At 35.6% G+C, this 26,553-nt stretch overlaps 1 protein-coding gene across 1 annotated transcript in view; it reads left to right on the top strand.

Annotated features, from left to right (window-relative positions):
- Positions 1-13,225, top strand: part of LOC126299250 (O-glucosyltransferase rumi homolog) — a 133,389-nt gene extending 120,164 nt beyond the window's left edge. The window contains exon 6 of the mRNA XM_049991045.1: positions 8,455-13,225. Coding sequence (XP_049847002.1) covers positions 8,455-8,644 — 190 coding nt within the window. The 3' untranslated portion in view covers positions 8,645-13,225. The remainder of the gene's footprint in view (positions 1-8,454) is intronic.
- The last annotated feature ends 13,328 nt before the right edge of the window (positions 13,226-26,553 follow it).

The following is a 26,553-nucleotide window of genomic DNA, read 5'->3' as shown; positions in this document are numbered from 1 at the left end:
CCATTTACAATTCTCGTGGGTTCGTGGACTAATTGCTTGAAATAGCTTTTGGAGAAAGCATTTAGGACGATCTCGGAAGATGTTTTCTGCCTACCACTGGTTTTGAACAAGTATTTTTGCCAACATATCGAGGGAAGGTTGAAGTCCCCACCAACTATAACCGTATGAGTGGGGTATTTATTTGCTACGAGACTCAAACTTTCTCTGAACTGTTCCGCAACTGTATCATCGGAGTCTGGGGGTCGGTAGAAGGAGCCAATTATTAACTTAGTTCGGCTGTTAAGTATAACCTCCACCCATATCAATTCGCACGGAGTATCTACTTCGACTTCACTATAAGATAAACCACTACTGACAGACATAAACACCCCACCACCAATTCTGCCTAATCTATCTTTCCTGAACACTGTCTGAGACTTCGTAAAAATTTCTGCAGAACTTATTTCAGGCTTTAGCCAGTTTTCTTTACCCATTCTTTACAATTTTGTCAGCTAATTTTTGTTTGTTGGGTGTGATTACTGAAGTTGTATCATCAACAAAAAGAACTGGCTTCACATCTTTCTGAATATAGAGAGGCAAGCCATTAACATATATTAAGAACAATAAGGGACCCAAGATTGAACTTTATGGGGCCTCGTTCTTGATACTCCCCCAGTGTGAGGAATCTGTCAATTTTTGCACATTATGTGAATTGTTTATTCCAACTTCCTGTAATCTTCCAGTTAAACATGAATTAAACACTGTCCGCTTAAAAGGCTGTGTGAGAGCTAAGGCGGAGTTGAGGCATCCCAACCCCTGATAGGGAAGGATATGCCTATGTATGACTGGAATAAAATTATTAAAAGACTCTCAGTTTACTACTTGCATTAAATCTGGCTACTATCTTGAATTTTCAATGAAATCCTTCCTTGCCTTCATCATAAATGAACAGTAGTTGCAGCTGCTGTTGGGGTGAATATTTATAGCTCATAAATGGCTTTTGATTGGCCAGCATATATCATCATTCTATTATGCGGACAGAGATTATATCTGTGTCTGCACTGGTGGTGCCAGAAGTCTTGTAAGAACATAAACAATTCAGCACATTTCTCTGAATCTTATCAGTGCCGAGAGATCGCTTCTGTGTGTCTCTGAGAATGTAACCTCTGCCCGAGTGAAGATTATTCTTGCACATTCTAATTCTACTGCTTCTTTAGTAACAGAATCATAGCATGAGAAAGCGTGCGTCAAGATTTTGGTTTTATTAAACATTAAAGTGTGTTTATTTGCGGGACTGTGTTCAGAAACTGCTTATTTCTCAAGTCCTTCCTGTTTAATGTGCCTTTGTTTCTCTGCGCAGCTGTTGGTAGTGGTACAATTAGACTGACAAATGTAGTTACTTTTGCACACACAAGGAATCTTGTAACTTTCAGGGATCCCGAGATCGAGACTGTCACTAACCTTTTTCACAGGTGTTTGGGAAGTGACTTCTATGCTGCTTCTTCCCAGTAACTTACCTATTTTTCTAGATGTAGTGCAACAAAAAGAAAAAAGCACATAGGAAGATAGTCACATGACAGTTCAACATTTTCGCAATTTTCATTCCTTGGAGAGTGCTAAGTTTACATTTCAAACCCCACAGTGATTATTTCATAACGTGTGCTTCTGATGAATAATCTCAAAACTGAGATGGTCTGTGTCGCAAACTGTTGTAGTTGTATATTAATGTATTTAAAACATCTCTCTTCTGGACTTGGTGGTGAAAATTCTGTGCGCCAATATATAAATCGGTTAGCCCTGCAGTGTACAGAGTTGCTGAGATGTCCATCTTATATTCATTAAATGGAAAGATCCAAAAGTAGAAACTTTCCTTCTCTTTCTGTTTCAACAGTGAACTGGATGTTTAAATGCATGCTATTCACATGATTGACAAACTGCTCCAGAGCTTTGGTGCCATGTCATCAGACCATAAAATATCATTAACATATCGTTCACTCCAGTCGACTTTGTTATGTTTAACTATAGAAAACTTGAGCTAAATCTCTCTGTCTTGGCAGTGTTGCAGAAAATCCAAATTGCTCCACACGTCATCAAGGTGGTTAGGGAAAATCTTGCACTGGATATTTCATGGGGATAGGACCCCATTTAGAAAGGTGTGTAGGAGCTGGTCTGGCACAATGATAGTCTAGATATTGTTTGGATTAGGTGGGAGAAGCCCAGCTCTCCATGCCTGACAAATAATAAGAATAACAAGAAATAAATAAAAAGAGACTCTACATTGGGAAGGATTATCCTCATTTCAAAGCACCGTGAAAGGTAGTTGAAGTGCTAACAAAGGATGTGGTTCACTTCTGCACAATATAGGATTTAACTGTAGTAATAATAGAAAACTATGCAAAATTTATAGGTGTGTATGTTAAAACATACTTGGATTGTAAATCACAAGTTTATTTCATTTTACACACACAGATTTATCAACTTAAGCTTTGCATGTGATATTAATGTTTTAATCCGCTATGTTAGTTAACTTTGCTTACTCTTTCATTAATGCCATACAGAATAATGTTTTAAGGTGTTATTTACATCAAGTTGCAAAATAATAATTATTATTATTATTTTCATCTTTTTCCTGTCTCAGACGTTAATCTGGTTAAAAATGGAAAGTGAAGAGACCTTTATCAAGTGTGACTTCCTTTTAACTGTACGGTATTTGTTATATTGCATTTAGGAACTTTCGGGTAATTGAATATGTATCGATAATTACAGATTTCTGTAGTTGTATATATAATTTTGGATGTAGCTGTATTGTGTTGATGTACTGGTGGATATTGTGTGGTATGACTCCTGTAGTTGATAGTATAATTGGTATAATGTCAACTTAAACATGATGCCACAAGTCCTTGACTTCCTCAGCCAGTTGGATATATTTTTCAATTTGTTCTCCTGTTTTCTTTTGTATATTTGTTGTATTGGGTATGGATATTTCGATTAGTTGTGTTAATTTCTTCTTTTTATTGGTGAGTATGATGTCAGGTTTGTTATGTGGTGTTGTTTTATCTGTTATAATGGTTCTGTTCCAATATAATTTGTATTCATCATTCTCCAGTACATTTTTTGGTGCATACTTGTATGTGGGAACGTGTTGTATTATAAGTTTATGTTGTAAGGCAAGCTGTTGATGTATTATTTTTGCTACATTGTCATGTCTTCTGGGGTATTCTGTATTTGCTAGTATTGTACATCCGTTTGTGATGTGATCTACTGTTTCTATTTGTTGTTTGCAAAGTCCTCATTTATCTGTTGTTGTATTGGGATCTGCAATAATTTGCTTGCTGTAATATCTGGTGTTTATTGTTTGATCCTGTATTGCAATCATGAATCCTTCTGTCTCACTGTATATATTGCCTTTTCTTAGCCATGTGTTGGATGCGTCTTGATCGATGTGTGGCTGTGTCATATAATATGGGTGCTTGCTATGTAGTGTTTTCTTTTTCCAATTTACTTTCTTCGTATCTATTGATGTTATGTGATCTAAAGGGTTGTAGAAGTGGTTATGAAATTGCAGTGGTGTAGCTGATGTATTTATATGAGTGATTTCTTTGTGTATTTTGCTAGTTTCTGCTCGTTCTAGAAAGAATTTTCTTAAATTGTCTACCTGTCGATAATGTAGGTTTTTTATGTTGATAAATCCCCTTCCTCCTTCCTTTCTGCTTAATGTGAATCTTTCTGTTTGCTGAACGTATGTGGTGTGTTCTATATTTGTGGCATTGTGATCGTGTAAGTGTATTGAGTGCTTCTAGGTCCATGTTACTCCATTTCACTACTCCAGATGAGTAGGTCAATATTGGTATAGCGTAAGTATTTATAGCTTTTGTCTTGTTTCTTGCTGTCAATTCTGTTTTTAGTATTTTTTTTAGTCTTTGTCTATATTTTTCTTTTAGTTCTTCTTTAATATTTGTATTATCTATTCTTATTTTTTGTCTGTATCCTAGATATTTATAGGCATCTGTTTTTTCCATCGCTTCTATGCAGTCGCTGTGGTTATCCAATATGTAATCTTCTTGTGTAGTGTGTTTTCCCTTGATTATGCTGGATTACAAATGCTAGTGTACACACCCACAATACAAGAAAGAAGAATGAAGTACGGAGCATACCCCACCGACTGGCAATGCTAGAAAAAGGACCCCAGTACTTTGGTATCAGACTACTAAGAAGTCTGCCCAAAACCCTGCGAGATAGTGTACTTCACAAAGACTTTCCAAAGAAACTTAAAGACTATCTCATTGAAAAAGAGTTTTACAGTGTTGCAGAATACTTATGCCATTAAATTTGTATATATTGTTACTCATTATCAGTAATGTAAAAATGTTAGCTAAAGGTGTAGAAAAATAAGTGACAAGGAATGTTAACACTTTGACATGTCCTATATTACACATACATTTACTGTACACAATATAATCTTTCAGGATCAAATAAAATTCAATTCAAATCAAGCTTTAGATCATCCATGTATAGCAAATGTGTGATTTTGTGTGGGTATGTCCCAGTAATATTGTAGCCATAATTTGTATTATTTAGCATGTTGGATAGTGGGTTCAGAGCAAGGCAGAACCAGAAAGGACTTAATGAGTCTCCTTGGTATATTCCACGCTTAATCTGTATGGCTGTGATGTGATATTATTTGAATTTGTTTGGATATTAAGTGTGGTTTTCCAATTTTTCATTACTATGTTTAGGAACTGTATCAATTTAGGATCTGCTTTGTATATTTCCAATATTTGTAGTAACCATGAGTGGGGTACACTATCAAAAGCTTTTTGGTAATCAATGTATGCATAGTGTAGCGACCTTTGTTTAGTTTTAACTTTATATGTCACCTCTGCATCTATTATCAGTTGCTCTTTACATCCTCGTGCTCCTTTGCAACAGCCTTTTTTGTTCTTCATTTATAATTTTGTTCTGTGTTGTATGTGTCATTAATTTCTGTGTAATGACTGAAGTTAATATTTTGTATATTGTTGGTAGGCATGTTATGGGGTGAGTTTAGCTGGGTTTGCTGTGTCTGCTTGATCTTTAGGTTTCAGATAAGTTATTCCATGTGTAGGTGTATCAGGGAATGTGTATGGGTCTGCAATGTAACTCTTAAATAATTTAGTTAGATTTGAATGTGTTGAGGTGAACTTCTTTAGCCAGAAATTTGCTATTTTACCTTTTCCAGGGGTTTTCCAATTGTGAGTAGAATTAATTGCTTGGGTGACTTCATGTTGCAAAATTATCACTTCAGGCATTTGTGGTATCGTCTTGTATGTGTCTGTTTCTGCTTGTATCCACCATGCATGCCTGTTATGTTGTACCGGGTTTGACCATATGTTGCTCCAGAAGTGTTCCATGTCTGTTATGTTTGGTGGATTGTCTATTTTAATGTGTGTGTTATCTATTGTCTGGTAAAATTTCTTTTGGTTTGTGTTGAATGTTTGGTTTTGTTTCCTTCTATTTTCACTTTTTTTATATCTTCTAAGTCATTTGGCCAATTCTTGTAATTTCTGCTTCTTTTCATCTAATTGCTCTATCGCTTCTTGTTGTGAGATTTTACCTAACCTTTTTCATTTTTTTTCTGACATTTCATCTCTTATAAATTGTGTTAGCTGTCTGATGTCTTTTCTCAGTTTTTCTATTCTGATATGTAGCCTGTGTTGCCATGCTGGTTTTGTGGGTTTCTTCTGTGTGTTGGTTGGTTCTGATCTCTGCCTAGTGTGTGTATTTAGTGTAGTGAGTGGTCCTATATAAACCAGTAGTTGTAACTCTTCCATAGTTGTGCTTTCATTTATTTTGTTGTGTATGATTGTGTTGATAGTTTTTATTGTTGTTTCAACTTGTGGGTTATTTGGTGGTCTATGCAAGTTTGGTGTAATGTCTGTATTTGTGTCTTTGTATTCTATATATGTCAGCTGAAATTTTTCTTCTATATCTAACATGTGTGTCACTTCGTGTTCTATTTGTGCTTGTTCTGGTGGCTGTCGTAAGATTTTGTTTTCCTCTGATTGTTTAATTGATGCGTGTTGTTCTTTGTTTGTTTGCTTTGGGATGTTTGAGTCCATTACTGTATTTTCTTCTCCTTCTGATTGCATATTATTTTGTTCCAGTATTTGTTGTACTTGTTGTTTGATGTTTTCTAATTCTGACTGGTGTATCCTGTTGTTTTTGATTTTTACACGGATCTGATCAGCTAGTCGTTGTTCTGTTAAAAATTTTAATTCTGGGTATCTGGTAATAAATGTTGTGTATACTTGTGATCTGTATCCAGTTGTGTTGGTTCCTAGGTTTATTTGCTTGGTAATAACAGAACATGAGGTGTCGATTAACTTCAACTGACCATCTCATCCTCTGTCTTTGTTTTCCTTCTAGGGTGGTTGCAGGAAGCATATCCTGCAAAACACCTCTATTTGGATTTAAATCATTTTCCAGTTGGCTAGCAGTGTCGTTACCATTTTGGGCGGGCATAGGGTTCAAGCGTCGTCCCCGACCATGACCGTGCTTGTCCGAGGCTCCTTTAATTCTGTCCTGAGCCTACTAATCGAAGGGGGGTTGGCCCTATTAGTGGTTTGTTCTTTTCGTCACCTTTTACGTCTGGCAGAACATACCGGAGGCCTATTCTTTTCCCGGGCCTCCATGGGGTTTATTATTATTATTATTATTATTATTATTATTATTCATACTACTACTACTACTACTACTACTACTACTGGTGCATACAATCATAGTTCCTGTAAGCAAATGTTAAAGCATTTCAGTATATTAAGAACAGCCTCACAATGTATTTAAATCTTTATGGAGTTTATCATTAATAACTGCTGACAGTTCAAAAACAACAACAACAGCACACATAACACTGGGAATCAAAATTTCCCTTGTCTGTTACAGAAAGGGGGGAAATTATGTGGTTATGCAAGTATTTCAGTACATCCAAAGTGAATTAAGGATGCGGAGTACTTTTTAATGGTCAAAAAATCATTCTTGTAACATTATTAAATTCTATAGTGTTTCCTGATTACAATATACATTATTGGATTTAGAATGAAAACTAACCACTATATACCAAATTTTAGAGTTAATTTCAATTACAAAAGACTCGCAAGACAACCGTTAAGTTTTTGTTTCCAGCAATTCTGTGTGCGATATATTGTGTTTGTTGGTTTCAAGTATCTGTAAATGATCATCTTTACTCCTCTTTACTGCTGGAGTGGTTTGTTTACATCCTACTGGAATTTTGTTAAACAGATTTTTCTTTTTGTAAATATTCACTAGTATGCTGTAAATACTAACAGTGCCACACGTCAGTGAACTTGATAAAAGAAAATTAAGGGTAATCAGTTTACAAACAGAGCAGTCCATATTATTGAGATCAACCCTCGTATCAGTTATTCAGGAAACAAACACGCGCATGGCTTATCTCCCCTCTGTGTAGTTCAGAAAATCTGGTGGTGGAGAGAGGGATCCAGATGGCCCGGGTTGTGAAGGAGCCATTGAAATCGAGCATTTTATGCTTGGCTGCATGTTGTGCCAGTGGATGCTCAACTTTTTTCTTGGCCATAATTTGGCTGTGGCATTCATTCTGATGGACAGCTGGTTTGTTGTTCAGGGATTACATGCCAAATATTACCATGGACTGGAACAACTAATCCATATCTTACTCCAGGGTTTTGATTATCCATCATGGTGCGGAATGAAGGACATCTTATCAAAGATGCTTCCCACCTCTCCAAAAGTAGTATTCCCTCACCAACCCAACCTGCATGATATCCTGGCTTGTCACAATGGCACTCTCACTCCCATTTCTACTCCCAACCCCTTCCCACAGGGATATGCTCACTATAGAAGACCCAGGTTTAGTGATGTCCAGTCCACCCACCCAGCAGTTCCTACTCGAGTCACCTGCTGCCTTCTTCTGAGGTGCTAGCTACCCACCCTCAACCCCTCTTCCTGCCTCCCACCAATCTCTTACTCTACCCACCCCACACTAGTCCACGTGCCAAAATGCAATCCCAGCATTGCGTGTTCAGCCAGCACGATGTAAGACTCTGTGTGGGGGCTGTGGGTGTGGGGGAGGATGGTGGTGGCTAGGATGTGCATGCTCTTGTTAAAGTTCAACACAGGATTTATACTAAATGTTAGTAAGTTTTCTTTCTCTTTTCTCTGTAACTGTTGATGGCTTAATGCACCTGCTATTCGATGAGGGGTATCTTTTACTCCTAAATTATAAATATAAATTGTGTAATAGGTGAATACAAATTATAACAATACATACGAATGATCACTTGGAAAACAAGGTCTGGAGAACTTGCAAATAACTAAATCCTTAACTCAGTGGTACTATATTACAGTCACAAATATTATGCTAGACTTTGTTTTACATCTTTATTTAGCTAAATATAATTTTTGTTTGTTTTAAACAAGACAGACTTTTCTATCTTTCAGAAATCTTCTGGAATTTGCAGAGAGTGAGCCAGATTTAATGAAAAATATAGCAGAGACGGGTCACCAGTTCATAGTGAACAATCTAAGAATGAAAGATGTACGGTGTTACTGGAAAGCTTTAATGAAAAAGTATGCAAAATTATTGACATTTCAACCAAAGAGAAATAAGTCTCTGAAGGAAATAAAATGAATGTGTGTATTCTTGCTGATATCTTTGCAATTTTTAGAATATGTTCTCCAAATAGGGGAAGCCCTGAGCAGCAGACAAGCATGTAGAATATGCATTGCTTTTGGCACTTGTGTGTGTGTGTGTGGGGGGGGGGGGGGGGCACATAGGTGCAAACATTCATACATTTTTTTAGCTCCAGTGAAAGTCTTTGTCTGAAATCTAATAAGCATTGCCACCTATTTTTATTTGCCTATCCAATGCTCAGTGCATTCTCTATTTGGTGAGTGACAAGTACTTGATGAGTAGTCATCTATCCTGTTATACATTTGATCTTCCATCCTGGATGTATTTCTTTGCAATTTTTGCTCTTCCTGTCTTGCAGTTTTTGTAATGCAATGTTAAGTGTCTAGCATATTTTATTGCATTAGTAGCTTGTTACTTTTTGTGTAACAAGTTTAACATATCTACATGTTCCTATGTATAAGTTACTTTGATAGGTGTGTGACATTCAATTTGCAGTTTTACATAAACTAGTTTGAAAGATATACATATTGCTGTCCACTGTGTATCCTTTATATCTCATGCAATAGAGTTAAACTGTATCATTCCTATTAGTCTAGTTGTTGGCCAACTAATACATACTTAAAAAAATGAATTTTCTCACAATGAAGTGGATATAATAGTTTTCCACTGTGTCCATGAAATGAATTGTTCTCTTGGGGTAATTGCATAATTTTTTTCCACATTATACACTATTGTTCAGAGACACATACACATTCTTTCATGTCCATTTTTCTAAAAACAATCAAGAAATGAGTGATGAGAATAGAAAGTAGATTTATTATTGATTGAGGTCTGCAAGTTTTTAAAACTTAACTTAAACTCTGAATAAAATCTTAGAGGAATTAGTGTTTATATTCACTTGTCAGTAGGCTGAGTATTCAGTAACTGATGTTTCATACTGATAATTTATGTAAATGTGTTTATTGTTTCTTTAAACTGGACTAGAAGTTCTGCTCTCACTTAGTTATTCATTGACAGCACAGTTGCACACCACTACTCAGAAATGACATTTTCTAAATATATGTTACCATTCTCATGTATCAAATATAATGCATTATAAATACAAGGTGTTTAAAAAAGAATGGTGCAGTTTTAAAAATGAATAATAAGTAGATTTATTATTTTATGTGGTCAGACCTTGCAGCATGAGCAGTGGCAGCTGTCCAAGTTTTTGTTGCATTAATCACAATCCTTCAATATGTGCACACTTGGTCACATGACATACGTTTATTTAAAAAAAAAAAAATCTCAGAATAATACTTATGTTATGAAACTGCATAATTTCTCCAGGTCAATAAATCATCTTGTGGCAGGAAAAAAAAAAAAAAAAAAAAAAAAAGATTTTCCATGTTCACAGCCATGATAGTGTAGTTTGATGGACATGATATTTTGGTCTACAGACATGACTATAAATTAGATAATCACTTGCACTTCCTGTGTTAAATAAAAATGAGCTTAAACTTCAGTTACAAACTTATTAGTCTATATATAACCATAGCTGAGCTTTGATTTAAGCAATATTAGGCCATTACGTTATTTTCCATTTCATTTATACACAGCTTAATTCATTATACATTACATGAACTACATTTACATTTGTTTAAATAAATATTTTCCAGTTAAATCTGCTTTTAATGTAACATATTTTTTCCAATGCTTATAAATTTTTAGACCCAAGTAGTAACATAAACCTTATAAGAGTCACATAAAATTAAAATTAAATGGAAGAAGAAACATTATTCTAAATTGTACTTGTCAGTATTAACTAGCAAATATTGTTGCTTGTTATTCATAACAGGCAGTTCTAATTTTCTGACTATGTCTGCTCTATCCACAGTATAATAATGATCAGATTCTGGCACAAAATGATTGTTCTTTAGTCTACAAAGGTATTTAAAACTATACTCATTGTCACTAAATTTGGAATCAGTCATAGCTGCATATTGATTTATCATCATTTTCGCAGCCGATTTAACAATTACAAAATCGCTGACTTTAAATTGGGATTCCAGCGAACATATATCACCCTTGGGAGGGTCCCCATTTGTGTCTGAATAAGTGTCACCGTAGCCCAGTTTCTTTCTTGTTTTAGAATCGGAGACGCTTGGTTGAGGGAGATCAGTTTTATAAAATGTAAATTTGGCAAGTGTTTTAAAGTAATTACAGTAAATAGTATTAAAATTATTTTATTAGTCATGTGTTCCTATGCATATGTCACAATTTTAACATTACAATATCATCAGAGTAATAAATATATAAAATGGGATACTTCTTGTAGTTTTTAATTTAATTTGCCCTTTGGTATAATATGAACAGTGAATATTAACAGCACATTTTGCATAGCTGAGTTTTCTTGCCCAGATAGTTGACTTTTTTTTATGAACTTCAGGCTATTTTCTGTTTGCTCAAAGTTCCTTTTAACACAGGAAATTTATTGGGAAGCATCTTTTCAATCTGAGTTATATCATTATCTTCAATTCTGTAAAGGATAATTCCAGGACAAGATGTTTCAAGTTCTTGTAAATGTCAATATTTGTAATATTCGTACTGTAGGCAACCAAATTGTCGGCCATTCTTTTTAAACAACCTCCAACACCATCTGGGATTTCTTTATTGTGGTCTTTCTCATAATAATGCCAATGCAAACTTTCAGTATTGAGCTGTCTTACTAAATGTGTTGCAGTAAGATGAAACATATTTCTGTTTCAGTACTGAGTGCCTGCACTGTCACTTAAAAAATGTACATTTTTAATTGCTGGAACTATTTGTTGTTTCTTTAATATTGATGGTTGAAAATGAGCACGTATTGCAAGTGGGTCATGTTATAGATTACTACAGAAAGTACAGAATGACTGACACTGTTCTGAATTTTCAGTTTTAGAGTAGTAATACTGAACACAGGTGTGTAATGTAATCTGGTTTGTTGAACCTTCAAAGTGAACTGATTGTATTTCATTAGAATATTTACAGTTATAATTTTTAGAGAAATCACAGAGGAGTAAAATCTCATGCACAGACAAACTGTTTTTAATCACTCTATGTTATATTGCTGTTTTATATTATGTTCATGCTACATAAATGAGGGCAGTAAATATTATTTTTCTTTGTTACAAATTCTTTCTTTCCAGCAAATAACTCACTGTTGTTATCCTGTTCCTTAAATTCTATTACATCATTATGTGCATTACTCATTGTAGTAAACTGTGAAGTTGCTGAAGGCAGTTTATCATTTTTCATTACCTTAAGTGAAAAAAAACTTCCAACACCCTTCATTAGTAGAGGTAGTAGAGTCAGACTGGAGCATTGTACTCCATGGATCCGTCCTTGGTCCGTTGCTGTTTCTGATATATGCAAATGACCTACCTTTTTCATGCAATACATGCAAGTTAACCATGTTTGCTGACGACACCAGCATTTTGATTAGTAACAAACAGCTCACTGATATAGAGGTTGATGCCAACAAATTACTTACAGTACTATTAACATGGTTCCAAGTGAACTCGCTCATAGTAAACCTGAGCAAAACAAATTATATCCATTTCAGCCTTGACCACAAACTCCCCCAGGAGATTACTGTTTTAAATAACAATAATCAGATACAAAGGGTACACTGCACCAAATTCTTAGTCCTCCACATAGACAGTTGTCTCAACTGGGACCACCATGTCCTCAGGACTGTAAAAAGGCTGTCCTCAGCAATTTTTGCCATTAGGACAATCTCACAATTTGGAGACATAAATGTCACGAAGTCCACATCTTTGCATACTTCCACTCCATTATGTGTTATGGCATCATCTTCTGGGGAAATTCACCCTCATCTAAAAAATATCTTCCTCATGCAGAAAAAAGTAGTCCGTATAATGTGCAGAGTACCCCCGAGAACCTCCTGCCGTACGCTCTTTAAAAAACTTGGAATACTTTCCACAACCTGCCAGTATATTTTTTCCCTAATGAGTTTCTTGGTTGACAATCCTGCCCACTATGAAACCAATGAAAGCTTCCATTATCACAATACAAGAAAGAAGGCTGACCTCCACTTTGAACTAAAAAGTTTAACTCAGGTACAGAAAGGAGTGCATTACTCCAGTGTCAAAATATTTAACTTATTACCGAGCTATATAAAAAGTCTACGTAGTAACAGTGCATCAATCTAAAGACATATTTAATCGATAAAACGTTTTACTCACTTGATGAATACTTCAACAGAGAAAAGTAGTCTTTGTATGTATTTATATTTACTGTTGTTTGTTTATGTTCTTTTTGTTCCTATTTGTAGCCATATACTTACTGTGACAAGTAGGCTTTTGCAATGTGATAAACTTTGCATAATGTATTATTCCTACAACTTTATTTTAGTTCATTGTTATTTTTGCAAGTCTTATGTAATTTATGTCTAGTTCTGCTCTTGTAAACTAATTGATATCAAGGTCTGTGAACATATATTACTAAAGTCGTTCTACATACTATCGTCATACGCATAACAGGATCTATGGAATTTGTAGATAAAATAAATAAAAATAAAACTTATATTTTTGATAATTTTTCCACTAATTACTTTTATAAAGTTTAAAGGCATGGTTTTCTTAAAATCTTCCTGAACTTGATTCATTATAGCTTCACCTAATAATAATACTCTTGTAATGAACACTTTTTCCCCTTGTACAATTTTCTTTGGAGTATTTTCTTTCTTCTTGAGAAGCCTGTGATACCTCTTCTCAACCTCTCCATTTTCTTTTTATGTTTATTTTTCTCTGTCTTTGGCATTGTTATTTTACTTTTCAGACCATGTACATTTCTTCTTCTTACTTTCTTTCCCACATCTTTCATTACAAAAATTCCTTCTTTGCTTGAACCAGGAGAAGCTCAACTTTCACTTGGTCTAGGAAGATCATGCTCATATGGTTCTGGACTGTAAGGTGGGATTTATATATTCTTGAGCATCTCTAGACCCCCTCCCCGTTGTTTTATCGGGATTTTCTGGTCTTCTTTTCTCTCTATTTGTAATGTCAGATTTTTTTCTTAGCAGTATTTTACTTTCTGTGTCTTTTTCTTCCGTTCCTCGTGTTTTTATGGTCATTTTTAATCCTTTCCCTTGCTCTCCTCATACTAAAGTGCTTTCACTCTCTTGTTTTATTAGTTTTACTCTTATTTATTCCTGAAAGTAAAATGATTGTCTATTAAACTTTTGAGCTAAAATATTTTTTTTTCATTTAGTGAGTCTCATATCTCATTCAAGCAATATGTTTACACAATACCCTAAAGACTAAAATTATGAAAGTTTGTGAATTGTAACTATAAGTATCTTTTTACCCCTATGAATAACACCAAATAAAACAATCACAACAGCATACACTTTATTGTTTTGTGAGATACCTATCTAAAATATACACAAGCATACATTCCACTTGAATATTTTCTGTGACCTTTTTTATTTGGTCATATGTAATAAAATAATGCATTCCTACATCATATGGGAAGTTAAATAAAGCCTAGCAAAAAAAGTAGCTCATACAATGAATTGTTACAATTAGGCTTATTTAGTTATAGTATAGGCTTAAATCGTCTTAAACTCAGAAATTAGGATTTGTGAAATAAGAAAATGTGCAAAGTTTTATGACCTGACTTAAATGTTCATCATGTCCATGGATGTGACATCTACAGACATGACAGATTTTATAAAATGTTGAATTTAAATTGGTACATTAAATTTATAGCCAAAATATTATATAATTAATTTAAATTAATAAACATATACCTTTCACGGGTACGTAATTACAGGTTATTTTACATCTAAATGTAAAGTGGTAGTGGGCACGGATATAACACAATGAAGTTAACCATGCACAAAAATTTACCTTAACAGTAGCGTTTCCTTTCACAAGTAAGTCAGCAACTACATACAGTAATGTCTGCTTGCTAGTTTTCATCAATATTATGAAAAATACTACTGCTGCCCTTTGTTGTGATTTATAGCAATTGACATCTGTGTCTGTGGACATGACATAAAATTTGAGGACATGAGTTTAGAATACTTTAAAATGTAGTCCCTTCTGCAAACCTCTTTTAAAGCTATGTTAATGTCTAATGTTTATACTTTTAGAAAATATTATTTTAACACTTGTAAGATTTAAGAAATTTAATTTAAACTCATCGCAGCTGTGCAAACAGAAGCTGGGAACAGTCCATGGACATGACATGTCACATTATGTGGTCAGTTTTTAAAAGTAAATTAAAATTAAATCATGAATTTTTTGTCAATATAGTACCTTATGATATTTGTTTTAATAACTTTTATATATATTTAATAGCCAGTAAAGATTTCTATATCACATTTGTGCTGGGACAAGAAAGATCTGTTTTTGTGAGAATGACCCACATACATGGTGTGGCATGTCCTCTGTGATTGTCTTCAGGGCATTCTTTATCCAATCACACACTTTCTCAAGGAACAGGAGCATTGGCAATACATAAACTCAGTCTTTCACAAACCCCCACAGAGAGAAATCACAGGTAGTTAAATCCAGTGAATGGGTTTGTCAAGGGAGAAGCTTGTTGTCTGCTGTTGGAGCATGTTCAGTCAAGTGTTGGTGAAGAACACGATTAAGAAGCTCTTGTGCATTTGCGTGAAAACAGGGTGGAGCACTGTCCAGTTGCAAAATTTAATCATCATCAGGGTAACAACCAGGTTTCCAACATGTCTAGAAATGAGTTAACTGTCACAATTTGTTGTTCTGAGAAAAATGGGATGTGCACTTTTTCCGCATGACGCTGCACATTGGAAGAGGCACATTGATGCTCCATCAGCATTTTCTTGCTTCCCCAGATATGAATGTGTATGTTTACCTTGCCAATCATTTGAAAAGTGGCTAAATCACAGAAAGTGAGTCTTCCTACAAAATTAGTGTCCTCCATTTTTAACTGCAGCTCTTTACAAAAGTCACGTCTTTTCACTTTGTCTACTGGTATAAGCGCCTGCACTAATCCCACTTTGTACAGTGTAAAATATAGCCACTTACACAACAACTTCCACGCCGTAATCTCTGGCATGAACAGTTCCATGCTTGCTTTACTTAGTGACTTGCAAGGACTTCAGACAAATGCCTCGCACACTCTTTCACTGTTTGCATCAGATGCATTAGTTCAGCCAGGACCCTACCCCTTACAAAGGCATCTGGTTTCCCTGAACTGTCAATACCATATACCTATGTTCTTCTTGTGTGGTGGGTCTTTCATAAAACATGCAGGAAAGTCATACTTGACTATAATCACCGACAGGGACACCTCAAAATGGAGTGGCCATATAAAGTAATAAATCAATTTATACCAGAATGAGATTTGCACTCTGCAGCGGAGTGTGCACTGATATGAAACTTCCTGGCAGATTAAAACTATGTGCCGGACCGAGACTCGAACTCGGGACCTTCACCTTTTGCCTTTCACGGGCAAGTGCTCTACCAACTGAGCTACCCAAGCACGACTCATGCCCCGTCCTCACAGCTTTACTTCTGCCAGGTACTGCCAGAAGTAAAGCTGTGAGGACGGGACGTGAGTCATGCTTGGGTAGCTCAGTTGGTAGAGCACTTGCCTGCGAAAGGCAAAGGTCCCGAGTTCGAGTCTCGGTCTGGCACATAGTTTTAATCTGCCAGCAAGTTTCAATCAATTTATTATTAATTTTTAAAATTGTACCATTCATTTATAAACTCTCTTTATTTATATGCTTATTTAAAGCACTACGGCTCCTTCCCCTTCTCCCCCATATGCACGCACAGTAATAAAACTGATACATACGTACATTAATCCTTGTTCCATAGATCATGAATACAACATTTCGTAAGGATGTGGAACGTGTCACTTTAACATAAGTTTTCTTTACTAAAAATAATTAGTTAATTAATTTTTTGATAGAAGCTTCATTGGCAGAACACATCTCTGCCCAGTTGAAGAGTTCTAATTCTCTTCTGAATATTGTAAGTTCTCTGTCAAGGCACAGTGAGGAGTGCTTTAAAGTGAAACATCTTTAAAAATGTGGATTATGTTGCGTTGAAAAGCAGTGCTATATCTTTACATTATTAAAAAAAAGCATTTCTTATGTAGTCTCACTTTATGAAACCTACCTAAGAAGTAATAATGTTTATTCAAGACATGCACTGGAACAGTTTTTCTGAAGAAATCGAGCACATAATGTGTCCTTGAAGTTAACTATATAATTTTAATCCTTCATAGAATTAGAATATATTATGTTATTTATTTTTCCTCATGTGTTAGTTATGCCTGATATACATTAAAAAGTAATAATTTATTGAACTTCAAATAATCCCTTACACTGATAAAATTATACATTAGATGAAATCTATTTCAGTCTAACATATGGGTCATTCTTCTGAAATTGTTAAATAATATTAGTTTATAATTCAAAAATAAACATTACATCAATAAATACACAAATAATATTGAGGTTTCCAATATGTTTTACATCAATCAGTATAAAGTAACTTTTTCAGAGTTTGTGGTTTTGATGATCCTACCTAATTTTGTTGTGAATCATCTTGCATAATATTGCCGACAAATTTGTATGTATTTTTGTGATCACACAAAACTCTTCTGAGTGGGTTATATGGGTTTTGAGATGCCATAATGTTCATCAGATTGTAGACCAGCATGTGATAGATTTTTCATATGATGCTGTGCTGTGTATACTTGAATGGCACTTTCACTCTGGAGCTACTCCAAACATAAAATCAATAATTTTTTCTTTTTTATGGCTCAAGTTAGTTTTAATAAATGCATACTCCTATCCATACCATGTAAATTTGGCAATATTGACATTATCAAATGCTTACTTTAGTCAGCAATACAATTATATCATTCTCTCCCCCCCCCCCCCCCCCCCACCCCAGTTTTTGTCATTACCTGAACCAATTAATGCTACTACTGTTACAGGAGTTGATTGTATCATAGATGCATTCTGATTTGCAAAACTTGAATTATGTTATAAGTTAGAAACAATGATTTTACACTATATGTAACTCTCTCCGTGATCTTAGAAAAAAAAAGGCAGAATTATAATTGGAGTGCTGTTTTCAGTTGTAGATGTATCACCTTTCTTCAACATGAGAATTAGTTAAATCACTTTTAACTTATCTGGAAAGCTGATTAACATAACTACACAGGGTGGATTTCTTTTAAGTGTCTCCTATTCTTATAGAAGACAGCACTGGTCAAAATTAGAAAAAGTCCTATAATCAGACGTCATGTTACTTGTCAAAAATGGGCAATATTCAGTGATGTAGACAACCTTCCTGTTGACATTCATTGGTCGTTTGTTACTGGTTGTGTTTGTCTCTGTACTTACTACACTGACTGTGATGCTGTTGACAGACATAGCACTTATAATTGTCTTCTACAAGAGTTATTCAACATGTACTGTTTTGAAGTTGTATTAGCTTTAGAACAAAATTAGTGATTTTCGGGAATGTTAAAAACATGCACAATAAAATGGATTCTTGTTATTATGCAGGATGTGGCAGACGTGATATGCTGCAATGATTTAGCCAACAACATTAATAGATAGGCACATGTCATGTATAATGAATGACATCCACAAAACTGCATTCCATCCAAAAAAAAATATTCAGTAGGTTGTTCCTGTGACTTTCAGACATAATGTCATCACATGGTAAGGACGAAGAATAACAGCAGGCTTTGCATAATTTGCATGCCGTGTAGGCAGGAGAATGTGTTGCATTAAATGGATTATGATCCTCAAGCAAATGTGCAAAGAATTGGAGTTGCTGAAAGCATAAACCAGACCTGCGTGGTTAGTTTTCCATGTCACTTACTGTGTCTGCAAACACTTAGGCCACAATACCACCATTCCAAGTTATATTTCTGCTGGTGGATTGTAAGATGATGCACTGAAGGTCTGCAATCCACAGCTTGCATTTTAGTTCTGGATGAGATGGGTTTCACATAGAGCTTGCAGTTAATGCAGAGCAAATCCTTCAGCAGTTGTGGATGCTAGATATCAGATTCAGTGTCAATGTGTGAGCAGGAATTTTGGGTGACAGACTCATAGACATACAGATTTTATCAGACAAAGTAGCAGTCACTGCGTATTGCAAATTTCTATGTGACAAATTACCCCAACTATTGGAGAATGTTACTCTTGCAAAAGACAACCAGTGTAGTTTTTGTGCAACAGGGTACAAACCCATTTTTCGCACCTCATATCTCAGGACCTAACAAAGTGTAAAGAATGGCAGATTGGTTGAGGTGGTGCAGTAGCGTGGGCTCCTAATTTGCATGACCATCCCTTGGAATTTTAGCTCCCTTGGAATTTTAGCTGAGCGGACATTTAAAGGAACTGATGTATTCCACACCCTTCCGTTATGGGAGCTTGAGTCCTGGGCATTTGACCAAATTTGAGGGCAGTCAGGTATGTTTGAACATGTTTGTGATTCAGAGGGATGTGTAAGAATAGAAAACAATCACTAGATTGTGGACCTTTAGGTTAAAACTTAGTCTTTTCCTCGGTTCCTAGTTACGAATAAATTTGTTCTTGTGCTTTTCATGATTAATTAAACTTAAAACCATTAATTTTATAACTGAAAACAGCATATTTCAATGTCAACACATATTTTTACTAATTTTAGCTTTAGAATCCTAGATTTAATGTAACGTAAAATTCTTACATTTTCAAAAGATTAGAACAGCATACTAGAATCAAAAATTGGGAGGACTAAACGTGATTTTAAAAATCTGTAGCTCACAGAATCATGGTCAACTGCTTGTTTCCACAAAGAAAGATTTTTGTAGGCCCCTGACATAATCAGTACCATTAAATCACATAGGCTGCGATGTGTGGGTCACGTAGCTCAAATGGATGACGGCAGGGCAGCGCGCAGAGTACTGGTAGGGCACCTAGAGGGAAAACAGCCTGTGGGGAGACCGAGGCGTAAATGGGAGAACAATGTGAAGGCTGATTTGAGGAGCCTAGGTATTGAAGGTGAATGGAAGGAAATAGCCCAAGACAGGGACAGATAGCGAAAATACATTGCTTGAACTGACCACAGATGAAAAAACAAGAAAAACACACATACACAAAGGGAGAGCCATTGTAGTAAAAAAAAAAAAAAAAAAAAAAAAAAAAAAACAACAACACAACACAACACAACACACACACACCTCACCTCACCTCTTTCCCAGCTTATACACGGATTCTCAGTGTAGGAAAGCGAACCAACTGTCAAATTTTTTATCCACCTGCTAAACTAAACTAGTATATGGTGTATCGATAGATGTATAAAGTGTAACATTTCATTGTTCAAAATGTATTCTAGTTTCAGTGTGTGATAGTTCAACAGAAGAAAATGCTGAAAACAGCTAGTCCAAAGTCTAGTCATATAAGACTGTGTCTGCCAGAGTTTCTGCACTATACAACAAATCAAAAAGTTATATTTTACTAAGCATACAACAAAGACATTAGTTAGGATATGAAATTTTTCATGGTGGATCCTTGCATAAGTAGTTCTCTGTTGACTTGCTACATCAAATACGAATAAAATTCCAAGCTTTCAATGCTTGCCTCCATCATCACCGTCGTGGGCTAAAAATGACTGTTATGAAATGGAGAGGTTCGTACTTTTGTACCCACTGTGTGACATGTGATTGGCTGTATTGTGTCATGGTGCCAATGCAGAAATCCATAGATTTTGTTTGTGCTCTCTATCCAGTATTGCTTGCAGTGCCATCCCCCATATCAGGTGGTAAACTGTGGGAAGTCTTCCTCTGTGATTTTCTCTATCAAGTGCATGCTTCCATGCATTGCTACATGTGTAGCCAGTGTCTCTACTGAAGTTGTTTTCACAAAGTCTAATTTCAACTGCTTCCCTGATCACAGAGTTCCAGTAGGTCAATGCGTGAGCAAGTATTCTTGTTTGTTCAAACAAAATCCTGTGCTCATATAACAGGCTGTTCTCTGCCACTACTGATTTATCCAAATACCTGTATTTAAGGTGCCATGGATGCTCAACACAGTATCAGTCTGTATAGAGTCACCCACATGATTTTGCCAGACTCACAGGCCAAGCTTATCCTTGATTGGTAACAATTCTTCTGAACTTTGCTCCAGCTCCTCGTAAGCTACCAGTGGCCAAGATTACCAGTGGAGTGCAACAAGTGGTTCGGCACCTCCCTGAAGAAGTGCAGATGAGGTAAGGCTTGCTACCAGCTGGATTTTATTGACACACAAGCCCTGCTAATGAGTGGAGAAACATGGACTGAGATCATTGGAGGAGGACTAGGGGAATGTTAACAATTATCATACAAAAGTGGGTCCGTTACTGGAAGACAGCCCATACTGAATTCTTCATTGGGTTTCCACATCAGCACTTATCAGGAAGAGGGGTGAGATACTAAGAAGACTGGTTTCTCTGCTGAACATCAAAAATTTAAGACCAAGGCAATCCAGGCTGTACGGCTGCCTAAGATACACAAAGGTGGCATTCCACTGAGAGCCATTATTAAAGCTATCAGCTCTCCTTCATACAGGCTGGCAAAGTACTTAACTAAATAATTGACACCTATAGTTAGTCATTGTAAACACACATTAAAAACTCTCAAACGTTTGTTGATACCATAAAGCAGGTGAGGATACAGCTGAATGAAGTCATGGTCAGTCTTGATATGGTCTCCCAGTTTACGAAGTTGCCATGGAAAACACACTAAAATTGTTGGCTACTCATTTCTCCCCTGAAATTTTAAAATTATTTTGGCAGACTTTGACATCCACTTACTTCCTGTGTGGTGGAAATTATTACAAAATGACTGATGGAACAGCCATGACTTCACCAATGTCTCCAGATGTAGCTAACTTTTTCATGGAGGATTTTGTAAAACGGACATTTTACTGTGCTCCCTTTCGGCCTTCCAGCTTCTTCAGATACGTTAATGATACATTTTTAATTGGCCGCGTGGAAGTGAAGCAATGCAGCAGTTTATTTACCATTTGAATGTAATACAACCTAACATAAGATTTGCTGTGGAGATGGAGAAGGGCGGGAAGTTACCTTTGTTACGTGTGCTGGTCGAAGTGAAGTTAGATGGTTGAATTGACCATTCTTTGTACAGGAAACCAACACATACAGACCTGTGTCACAATGGGCATAGCTTTCACCATCCAGCTTAGATGAGAGCTATGCTGAACACCTTGGTACACAGATCCAGGTTTTTGGACAAGATCCACATCAACTGTGAGATTAATCATCTAGTGATGGTGTTCAGAAGCAATATTAGATCAACACTGTCAAGGAAACTGAGATGCGACGACATTCAAACGAGCCAAGAGAATCAACACACACTGTAAGTTTCCCTTCTGCAGCAAGATAGGTTGAGTTATAAACAGACAAGGAATCAGACAAGCCTTCTGGCCAACCAGAAAATTCAAAGAATGTTGCGACAGTCAAGGATAATCTTGGTTTGAGAGTGCTGGGAATTTACAGAATTCCTTGTAAGTGTGGCAAAAGTTATGTGGGTCAGTTTACATGGTCTGTTGCCAATTGCTACATCAAGCATCAGCATCACCTTAAATACAGCTCTATTTGGATAAATCAGCAGTAGCAGAGCACAGCCTGTTATATATGCACAATATTTTGTTTGAAGAAACGAGATTACTTGCTCACTCAGTGATCTATTGGGACTTTGTGATCAGGGAAGCAGTTGAAATTAGACTTTATGAAAACAGCTTCAATAGAGACAGTGGCTATAAACTTAGCAATGCATGGAAGCATGAACTTTATAAAGAAAATGCATAAAGGAAGAGTTTTTACAGCTTACTACCTGATGCGAGGAATAGTGCTGCAAGCAACACTGAATAGAGCTTGCAAACAAAATCTATGGATGTAGAGGATGACACTTCAGTACACATAATTTCTATGGATGTAGAGAGCAGAATCTCAGTATGTGCAATTTCCATGTTGACAGCCAATCACATGCTGTCCTGTGTGGACAAAAGTGCGAGCCTCTCCAGTTCACGATAGTTAGTTTTAGCCCACAATGCTGATGGAGTCAATCATTGAAAGCTTGGAATTTTATCTGAATTTGATGTGGCAAGAAACTGAGAACTTTTTATGCAAAGAGGGTAGCGGTTACATTTTGATTCTTATAAGTTTTTCTTGCTGTTTTGAATTGTGAATTTGTTCCCACATCTTTTAACACCAGCGACTTTCTGAAGCATATTGTTTTGTAAATATTGTTTAAAATTATACTAAATGGTACTGGGACTCTTATTGTTCACATGTGTTATAATTACTAAGTCGCTGAGTTTGTTTTTGATATAAAGGAAAATTATGAAATGTGAAACTGCCGCACCGATAGGACAAAGCATAAATGGTTGACTTTTTTTTTTAAGTTTTGAGTTGTAAGAAAAATATGTTCAGTGGTAGGATGGTTGGAAAAATAAAAATTGCTAAACTGTATTGTATGTTTTTATTTTACTAATATTAAGTACTTGTGTCCCCGAGCAATACCAAATACTTTTTATATGCACTTCTATGCAGCGTCTTGTTTCTTTCTCATATAATGTTTTGAGTGATGAAAAGCGGTACTTAACTCAGCATGCAAATAGAGCATTACATAAGATAAATGTTGAACGAAAATCAAATCTGAAGCAAATACTTTAACAAAGACGTCTGATGAATCCACCAAAAAGAACCAATACTGCAGTGACTTGCGTCATAGCAACAAACATCCCTTTTCTAAAACTAGAAAATCTGCTCTCAAAGATTTTCTTTAGAAATACAGCCATCAGTCTCTTCTTGCAGAGTCAACATGGAGTAAAAATTATGTGGATTCAACTTACACTGATACATTGCACGGAATTCAAGAGGATCCATCCAGGACTTATTTCATTTCTTCAAAGCAACTGCCGAAGACTAACCAGCAAATAATTGCACATTGTCAACAATGGGCTGTAGGTACTATATCCAAATGGCATGGATGAAAACAAGATGATTCTGGCCTTCACAGATGTCACTGCACATATTGTTGCAGTGTTTCAATTGCTTCAAGTATTGTACCTTTTGATGATATATCAGAGAAAGTAAGGCTAAAATTCCCTAAGGTAAGTAAATCAATCCAAACAGTAAAGTAAGTTTTGTTAAAGCACAATCAAGGATACAAGCATACAAATAAAAAGTCCCAGATGTCCCCTTGCCACATGAACCTGCAGCAAAACAACTGCTCAAAGTTCCCTCGATTCAAAGGGACTTGGATTGTATTAGAGCCAACTACAAATGTATGGCTATAATTATTTCAGAATTAGAAGGCTCAGGGAGACCAATCAATGAGAACATTTCTTAACTGGATAAAATGAAAAAGAAAATTAATGAAGTGGGAGAAAAAATATGGGAAAAATTCAAAGGGTTTTGCAGAAGAACACTGCTGTGAAGGATTTATGCACAGTAGCATGCATACTTAGCAGAAAAATCCAGCTATTCTGCTTGCAGCATTCTTGTCCAACATGTGCCGGAAGTGAAGTATGCCCCTGTCACATCCATTGCTGTAGGATGTTCTTTTTCAACATATAAAGAAATACTGACTGACAAATGCCATAGTTTTTCTCTGAAAAACTTGGAAAAGGTTTTAGTGATTTAAGGTTGAATAATAAGTACACTTGTTTTTGTTCTACTGATCTTTGTTTATTTAAAACTAGTTTTCGTCTTACTTGGCCATCTTCAGGAAACAACTGACTAGCCTCTGAAAGGGACACTAGTTCTTATGTAACCAAAGATTATAGACAAAGATACAATCGTTTGCATAGTGTGTTGTGCCTCAAACTTGTTTCTTAACATTGAAATTACACTTTATGCAATGGAAAATGTAAAGCACTATAAGTAATTGAATTACACAGTGTTACAGGTTAAATGGTTACAATGTTTTTTTTTTGTCTTTACTTCGGCTGAGAAACTGTTAAACTGAGTACACTTCATTTATGTTGTGCGACACACGTTTCTTAACATTGTAAACTAAACTTTAGGTAATGGACAGTGTTATACTCAGTAATTAGAATACATAATTGTACAGTATTACAGGTTGTGTGCTTATAGTGATATAATTTATGAAGTCATGACATTTGGTTAAGAACCATCTAACTGAGCACTAGTAACTTACGTTGAACAACAAAACATGTTTTACATTGTAAATGACATTTATATGCAACCGGCACTATTAAACATAGTACATGGTTAAAATATACAATATTAAAATGTTACAAGTTATATTGCTGAAGTTATTTCCAGGGAAGCCAACTATGGTCTGAATGTTTGAAACCACTGGTTTCTCTGGCATTTATTAAATTATGTAATACACGTATTTAAATATATGGCTATATTTGTTTTATACTGTATATTTATCTTGGAAAAACTAGAAAGGTTTGGGATCAGTTGGAACATTAAAGTAGTGTGTTTGCTGTGTTGTGCAACTGCATATTTTAATTTTCCTTGTTTTTAATGAATAAGAATGTGCTCATGTATCAACATAGTGTATTTGATGCTATTTTAGGCACTTAAAATGCACTTCTGACAACCTAAAACTTTGTGGTCTTGCAGTGTCAACAGACAGATGGCTATCATAGGACAGAATGGCGTATATCTCAACAAGCATTTGCTTCCTGGGATATGTTTATAGAACATTTTTCTCCTAGTTCTAACTAGTTCCCTCTTCTGTTTGAATATTACACTCTTGTTAACACCTTGTGTAAGATACATTTTGTTGGCTGTATTGTGGCCATTTCATTATCCAGTGTATGTTCAATATTGTGTAATTTAAAAGCACCACACACTTGTCATTTGAGCGTGTTTTTAAGCCTCAAGACATGATCTCAATATTAGTTGAGGACAAATTAATGTACCTTTCTTTCCATAATAAGCCATGGGTTTAATATTTGTTACTAGTTAATGTTCTGTTAAAGCTATGACAGTATGCAGACGACAGTGTATTTGTGACTTAAGTGTGTCGTAAGCCTGTGCCTCTTAAGCATTGTGGATTTCCTACGTCAATCTTCTTCCTGTTGCTATTGAAGGTGGATCATTGTTTTTAAATTATGTACACAACACTGTGGATTTTGTCACTTCTCGTTTATTATCACACGGTTCATTATAATGACCAGTTTAGTAAATTACTGAACATCCAAATCTTTGCGTAGGTCAATAAGCTACACAAACTCATAGACTGTTCAAGAACTTCACAAGTGGCAGTAATGAACAGAAGGGCTGTACACTTTGAAAACTTGCTGTGCCATTTTCCATACTGACACATTTCAATTGTACACATAACACAGTAGTGAACTTTTTTGCTGGTCGAATTTTAGCCACCGACTTTCATAGAGACGTTAACCAAGCACTAACTTGATGTGGAATATGGATGTGTGGTTGAGGCAGGTCATAGAAAGACTGGCATAGTGATATGTTTGAACTGGGTAATCATGTTTGTTTTGGTTTATAATGCTGCAAGGTGACTGCTTTACTAGTGTTGTTGTTCTCTTGATTCAAACCATAATTTGATTTAGCTTCATGATATGTGATTATGACACTGTAAAATTTTCAGGTTCATAATTTTGCTAATTTAGGATATTTCTTAATCAATGAATGACTAAAGGCACTAATCAATTCAGGAAAATCAGGGCAATGGAAGTATAATGTCAAATCTGGGAAATAAACAGGCTTAAGGGCTCAAATAACAAGTATTTTAGTGTGTGGCATGAATTTAATTACAGATAATTTCTTAATTAAGGAGTTTTCTGAAAAGTTGAAGTGGTTGCTGTAATTAATGAAATTATGGCTATCCAACTAACTACATCAGTGTCCTCAATA

This window comes from Schistocerca gregaria, chromosome X (assembly GCF_023897955.1).
Source record: "Schistocerca gregaria isolate iqSchGreg1 chromosome X, iqSchGreg1.2, whole genome shotgun sequence".
Classification (NCBI taxonomy): domain Eukaryota; kingdom Metazoa; phylum Arthropoda; class Insecta; order Orthoptera; family Acrididae; genus Schistocerca; species Schistocerca gregaria.
The sequence above is the reverse complement of the archived record's forward strand: the minus strand, read 5'-3'. Positions and strand labels throughout refer to the sequence as shown.